The sequence below is a fragment of the Vanderwaltozyma polyspora genome, genomic scaffold (assembly GCF_000150035.1).
Source record: "Vanderwaltozyma polyspora DSM 70294 KpolScaffold212 genomic scaffold, whole genome shotgun sequence".
Lineage (NCBI taxonomy): Eukaryota > Fungi > Ascomycota > Saccharomycetes > Saccharomycetales > Saccharomycetaceae > Vanderwaltozyma > Vanderwaltozyma polyspora.
In genome coordinates, this window is record NW_001834480.1 from 1 (window position 1) to 7,394 (window position 7,394).

At 46.3% G+C, this 7,394-nt stretch overlaps 1 protein-coding gene across 1 annotated transcript; it reads right to left on the reverse strand.

Annotated features, from left to right (window-relative positions):
• Window positions 1-155: 155 nt before the first annotated feature.
• Window positions 156-7,394, reverse strand: Kpol_212p1 (uncharacterized protein; the record flags this gene model as incomplete). Its single annotated transcript, XM_001642186.1, has 1 exon — window positions 156-7,394. A coding segment is annotated over one exon (7,239 nt), but the record flags the coding sequence as incomplete, so codon positions are not given.

A 7,394-nucleotide genomic window follows, 5' to 3' on the forward strand; every position in this document is an offset into this window, starting at 1 on the left:
CAGGGTCTAAGTAATGGATTCAGATCTGTCTTTAGTAAGAATGAATTCCTTATCTATTCTACTTAAAGGAACATTCTTAACAAAATTATACCAAAGAATATTTTTGTTATCAGTAGCATCATAGGTCAAATCTTGCCTATATCCCAAAAATTTAGTCACTTCTCCCATCGTATTTTCACCAACAGTACCAGACAGAAGTAAAACCTTCCAAGCTTTGTCAAAACAGATATTAGAAATATTAAAAAAGAGTCCATACGATATTCCTGTTCGCAAACAAGATCTTCAGAGTCAGTGGAAGTGTAAGTAGAAGTGGTGACTTCTTCTTCAGAAGTGTGAGAGACTGGGTAGGTAGTGGTACCGGTGGTAACATTACCTTCAGAGTCGGTGGAAGTGTAAGTAGAAGTGGTGACTTCTTCTTCACTGGTGTGAGAGACTGGGTAGGTAGTGGTACCGGTGGTAACATTACCTTCAGAGTCGGTGGAAGTGTAAGTAGAAGTAGTCAATTCTTCTTCACTGGTGTGAGAGACTGGGTAGGTAGTGGTACCGGTGGTAACATTACCTTCAGAGTCGGTGGAAGTGTAAGTAGAAGTAGTCAATTCTTCTTCACTGGTGTGAGAGACTGGGTAGGTAGTGGTACCGGTGGTAACATTACCTTCAGAGTCGGTGGAAGTGTAGGTAGAAGTAGTCAATTCTTCTTCACTGGTGTGAGAAACTGGGTAGGTAGTGGTACCGGTGGTAACATTACCTTCAGAGTCGGTGGAAGTGTAAGTAGAAGTGGTGACTTCTTCTTCACTGGTGTGCGAGACTGGGTAGGTGGTGGTACCGGTGGTAACATTACCTTCAGAGTCGGTGGAAGTGTAAGTAGAAGTGGTGACTTCTTCTTCAGAAGTGTGAGAGACTGGGTAGGTGGTGGTACCGGTGGTAACATTACCTTCAGAGTCGGTGGAAGTGTAAGTAGAAGTAGTCAATTCTTCTTCACTGGTGTGAGAGACTGGGTAGGTGGTGGTACCGGTGGTAACATTACCTTCAGAGTCGGTGGAAGTGTAAGTAGAAGTGGTGACTTCTTCTTCACTGGTGTGAGAGACTGGGTAGGTGGTGGTACCGGTGGTTACATTACCTTCAGAGTCGGTGGAAGTGTAAGTAGAAGTGGTGACTTCTTCTTCAGAAGTGTGAGAGACTGGGTAGGTGGTGGTACCGGTGGTAACATTACCTTCAGAGTCGGTGGAAGTGTAGGTAGAAGTGGTGACTTCTTCTTCACTGGTGTGGGAGACTGGGTAGGTGGTGGTACCGGTGGTTACATTACCTTCAGAGTCGGTGGAAGTGTAAGTAGAAGTGGTGACTTCTTCTTCAGAAGTGTGAGAGACTGGGTAGGTGGTGGTACCGGTGGTAACATTACCTTCAGAGTCGGTGGAAGTGTAGGTAGAAGTGGTGACTTCTTCTTCACTGGTGTGCGAGACTGGGTAGGTAGTAGTACCGGTGGTAACATTACCTTCAGAGTCGGTGGAAGTGTAAGTAGAAGTGGTGACTTCTTCTTCACTGGTGTGAGAGACTGGGTAGGTGGTGGTACCGGTGGTAACATTACCTTCAGAGTCAGTGGAAGTGTAGGTAGAAGTAGTCAATTCTTCTTCACTGGTGTGAGAGACTGGGTAGGTAGTAGTACCGGTGGTAACATTACCTTCAGAGTCGGTGGAAGTGTAAGTAGAAGTGGTGACTTCTTCTTCACTGGTGTGGGAGACTGGGTAGGTGGTGGTACCGGTGGTAACATTACCTTCAGAGTCGGTGGAAGTGTAAGTAGAAGTGGTGACTTCTTCTTCAGAAGTGTGAGAGACTGGGTAGGTGGTGGTACCGGTGGTAACATTACCTTCAGAGTCGGTGGAAGTGTAAGTAGAAGTAGTAAATTCTTCTTCACTGGTGTGAGAAACTGGGTAGGTAGTAGTACCGGTGGTAACATTACCTTCAGAGTCGGTGGAAGTGTAGGTAGAAGTAGTCAATTCTTCTTCACTGGTGTGGGAGACTGGGTAGGTGGTGGTACCGGTGGTAACATTACCTTCAGAGTCGGTGGAAGTGTAAGTAGAAGTAGTCAATTCTTCTTCACTGGTGTGAGAGACTGGGTAGGTGGTGGTACCGGTGGTAACATTACCTTCAGAGTCGGTGGAAGTGTAAGTAGAAGTAGTCAATTCTTCTTCACTGGTGTGAGAGACTGGGTAGGTAGTGGTACCGGTGGTAACATTACCTTCAGAGTCGGTGGAAGTGTAAGTAGAAGTGGTGACTTCTTCTTCAGAAGTGTGAGAGACTGGGTAGGTAGTGGTACCGGTGGTAACATTGCCTTCAGAGTCGGTGGAAGTGTAAGTAGAAGTAGTCAATTCTTCTTCACTGGTGTGAGAGACTGGGTAGGTAGTGGTACCGGTGGTAACATTACCTTCAGAGTCGGTGGAAGTGTAAGTAGAAGTAGTCAATTCTTCTTCACTGGTGTGAGAGACTGGGTAGGTAGTGGTACCGGTGGTAACATTACCTTCAGAGTCGGTGGAAGTGTAAGTAGAAGTGGTGACTTCTTCTTCACTGGTGTGAGAGACTGGGTAGGTAGTGGTACCGGTGGTAACATTACCTTCAGAGTCGGTGGAAGTGTAAGTAGAAGTGGTGACTTCTTCTTCAGAAGTGTGAGAGACTGGGTAGGTAGTGGTACCGGTGGTAACATTACCTTCAGAGTCGGTGGAAGTGTAAGTAGAAGTGGTGACTTCTTCTTCACTGGTGTGAGAGACTGGGTAGGTAGTGGTTCCAGTGGTAACATTACCTTCAGAGTCGGTGGAAGTGTAAGTAGAAGTAGTCAATTCTTCTTCACTGGTGTGAGAGACTGGGTAGGTAGTGGTACCGGTGGTAACATTACCTTCAGAGTCAGTGGAAGTGTAAGTAGAAGTAGTCAATTCTTCTTCACTGGTGTGAGAGACTGGGTAGGTAGTAGTACCGGTGGTAACATTACCTTCAGAGTCGGTGGAAGTGTAAGTAGAAGTGGTGACTTCTTCTTCACTGGTGTGAGAAACTGGGTAGGTAGTGGTACCGGTGGTAACATTACCTTCAGAGTCGGTGGAAGTGTAGGTAGAAGTGGTTACTTCTTCTTCACTGGTGTGGGAGACTGGGTAGGTAGTAGTACCGGTGGTAACATTACCTTCAGAGTCGGTGGAAGTGTAGGTAGAAGTAGTCAATTCTTCTTCACTGGTGTGAGAAACTGGGTAGGTAGTGGTACCGGTGGTAACATTACCTTCAGAGTCGGTGGAAGTGTAGGTAGAAGTAGTCAATTCTTCTTCACTGGTGTGAGAGACTGGGTAGGTGGTGGTACCGGTGGTAACATTACCTTCAGAGTCGGTGGAAGTGTAAGTAGAAGTGGTGACTTCTTCTTCAGAAGTGTGAGAGACTGGGTAGGTGGTGGTACCGGTGGTAACATTACCTTCAGAGTCAGTGGAAGTGTAGGTAGAAGTGGTGACTTCTTCTTCAGAAGTGTGAGAGACTGGGTAGGTAGTGGTACCGGTGGTAACATTACCTTCAGAGTCGGTGGAAGTGTAAGTAGAAGTGGTGACTTCTTCTTCAGAAGTGTGAGAGACTGGGTAGGTGGTGGTACCGGTGGTAACATTACCTTCAGAGTCAGTGGAAGTGTAGGTAGAAGTAGCCAATTCTTCTTCACTGGTGTGAGAGACTGGGTAGGTAGTAGTACCGGTGGTAACATTACCTTCAGAGTCGGTGGAAGTGTAAGTAGAAGTGGTGACTTCTTCTTCACTGGTGTGAGAGACTGGGTAGGTAGTAGTACCGGTGGTAACATTACCTTCAGAGTCAGTGGAAGTGTAGGTAGAAGTAGCCAATTCTTCTTCACTGGTGTGGGAGACTGGGTAGGTAGTAGTACCGGTGGTAACATTACCTTCAGAGTCGGTGGAAGTGTAGGTAGAAGTGGTGACTTCTTCTTCAGAAGTGTGAGAGACTGGGTAGGTGGTGGTACCGGTGGTAACATTACCTTCAGAGTCGGTGGAAGTGTAGGTAGAAGTAGTCAATTCTTCTTCACTGGTGTGAGAAACTGGGTAGGTAGTGGTACCGGTGGTAACATTACCTTCAGAGTCGGTGGAAGTGTAGGTAGAAGTAGTCAATTCTTCTTCACTGGTGTGAGAGACTGGGTAGGTGGTGGTACCGGTGGTAACATTACCTTCAGAGTCGGTGGAAGTGTAAGTAGAAGTGGTGACTTCTTCTTCAGAAGTGTGAGAGACTGGGTAGGTGGTGGTACCGGTGGTAACATTACCTTCAGAGTCGGTGGAAGTGTAAGTAGAAGTAGTCAATTCTTCTTCACTGGTGTGAGAGACTGGGTAGGTGGTGGTACCGGTGGTAACATTACCTTCAGAGTCGGTGGAAGTGTAAGTAGAAGTAGTCAATTCTTCTTCACTGGTGTGGGAGACTGGGTAGGTGGTGGTACCGGTGGTAACATTACCTTCAGAGTCGGTGGAAGTGTAAGTAGAAGTGGTGACTTCTTCTTCAGAAGTGTGAGAGACTGGGTAGGTGGTGGTACCGGTGGTAACATTACCTTCAGAGTCGGTGGAAGTGTAAGTAGAAGTAGTCAATTCTTCTTCACTGGTGTGAGAGACTGGGTAGGTGGTGGTACCGGTGGTAACATTACCTTCAGAGTCGGTGGAAGTGTAAGTAGAAGTGGTTACTTCTTCTTCACTGGTGTGAGAAACTGGGTAGGTAGTAGTACCGGTGGTAACATTACCTTCAGAGTCGGTGGAAGTGTAAGTAGAAGTGGTTACTTCTTCTTCACTGGTGTGGGAGACTGGGTAGGTGGTGGTACCGGTGGTAACATTACCTTCAGAGTCGGTGGAAGTGTAGGTAGAAGTAGTCAATTCTTCTTCACTGGTGTGAGAAACTGGGTAGGTAGTGGTACCGGTGGTAACATTACCTTCAGAGTCGGTGGAAGTGTAGGTAGAAGTAGTCAATTCTTCTTCACTGGTGTGAGAGACTGGGTAGGTAGTAGTACCGGTGGTAACATTACCTTCAGAGTCGGTGGAAGTGTAAGTAGAAGTGGTGACTTCTTCTTCACTGGTGTGTGAGACTGGGTAGGTGGTGGTACCGGTGGTAACATTACCTTCAGAGTCGGTGGAAGTGTAAGTAGAAGTGGTGACTTCTTCTTCACTGGTGTGAGAGACTGGGTAGGTGGTGGTACCGGTGGTAACATTACCTTCAGAGTCGGTGGAAGTGTAAGTAGAAGTGGTGACTTCTTCTTCAGAAGTGTGAGAGACTGGGTAGGTGGTGGTACCGGTGGTAACATTACCTTCAGAGTCGGTGGAAGTGTAAGTAGAAGTAGTCAATTCTTCTTCACTGGTGTGAGAGACTGGGTAGGTGGTGGTACCGGTGGTAACATTACCTTCAGAGTCGGTGGAAGTGTAAGTAGAAGTGGTTACTTCTTCTTCACTGGTGTGAGAAACTGGGTAGGTAGTAGTACCGGTGGTAACATTACCTTCAGAGTCGGTGGAAGTGTAAGTAGAAGTAGTCAATTCTTCTTCACTGGTGTGGGAGACTGGGTAGGTAGTAGTACCGGTGGTAACATTACCTTCAGAGTCGGTGGAAGTGTAAGTAGAAGTAGTAAATTCTTCTTCACTGGTGTGAGAGACTGGGTAGGTGGTGGTACCGGTGGTAACATTACCTTCAGAGTCGGTGGAAGTGTAAGTAGAAGTGGTTACTTCTTCTTCACTGGTGTGAGAAACTGGGTAGGTAGTAGTACCGGTGGTAACATTACCTTCAGAGTCGGTGGAAGTGTAAGTAGAAGTAGTCAATTCTTCTTCACTGGTGTGGGAGACTGGGTAGGTAGTAGTACCGGTGGTAACATTACCTTCAGAGTCGGTGGAAGTGTAAGTAGAAGTAGTAAATTCTTCTTCACTGGTGTGGGAGACTGGGTAGGTAGTAGTACCGGTGGTAACATTACCTTCAGAGTCGGTGGAAGTGTAAGTAGAAGTGGTGACTTCTTCTTCACTGGTGTGAGAAACTGGGTAGGTAGTGGTACCGGTGGTAACATTACCTTCAGAGTCGGTGGAAGTGTAGGTAGAAGTGGTTACTTCTTCTTCACTGGTGTGGGAGACTGGGTAGGTAGTAGTACCGGTGGTAACATTACCTTCAGAGTCGGTGGAAGTGTAAGTAGAAGTGGTGACTTCTTCTTCACTGGTGTGGGAGACTGGGTAGGTAGTAGTACCGGTGGTAACATTACCTTCAGAGTCGGTGGAAGAGTAAGTAGAAGTGGTGACTTCTTCTTCACTGGTGTGGGAGACTGGGTAGGTGGTGGTACCGGTGGTAACATTACCTTCAGAGTCGGTGGAAGTGTAAGTAGAAGTAGTCAATTCTTCTTCACTGGTGTGAGAAACTGGGTAGGTAGTGGTACCGGTGGTAACATTACCTTCAGAGTCGGTGGAAGTGTAAGTAGAAGTGGTGACTTCTTCTTCAGAAGTGTGAGAGACTGGGTAGGTGGTGGTACCGGTGGTAACATTACCTTCAGAGTCGGTGGAAGTGTAAATAGAAGTGGTGACTTCTTCTTCAGAAGTGTGAGAGACTGGGTAGGTGGTGGTACCGGTGGTAACATTACCTTCAGAGTCGGTGGAAGTGTAAGTAGAAGTGGTGACTTCTTCTTCAGAAGTGTGAGAGACTGGGTAGGTGGTGGTACCGGTGGTAACATTACCTTCAGAGTCGGTGGAAGTGTAAGTAGAAGTGGTGACTTCTTCTTCACTGGTGTGAGAGACTGGGTAGGTGGTGGTACCGGTGGTAACATTACCTTCAGAGTCGGTGGAAGTGTAAGTAGAAGTGGTGACTTCTTCTTCACTGGTGTGGGAGACTGGGTAGGTGGTGGTACCGGTGGTAACATTACCTTCAGAGTCAGTGGAAGTGTAAGTAGAAGTAGTCAATTCTTCTTCAGAAGTGTGAGAGACTGGGTAGGTAGTAGTACCGGTGGTAACATTACCTTCAGAGTCGGTGGAAGTGTAAGTAGAAGTAGTCAATTCTTCTTCACTGGTGTGAGAGACTGGGTAGGTAGTAGTACCGGTGGTAACATTACTCTTTGAATTAGTGGAGTTGGATTCAGTCTTACTGTTACTTGTTCTTGTAGTTTGTAATTTTGATGTGGTTTCAGAACTGATTGATATCTTTGAAGTTGATTCTTTGCTGGTTTCTGTTAAATCAGCATTTACAGAGAATGACTTCGAATCCGTTGAACTGAAAGAAGAACAGCTTGATGATGGACTGCCTATTGATTCTAGATCTGTAGAACTTGGATTGGTAACAACTATTGAGGATATATCGTTACTGTATAGGGAAGAGTTATAATAAACAAATGAAGAAGATATGGTACTAACACTAATTGATTTGAAGACAACATTGAA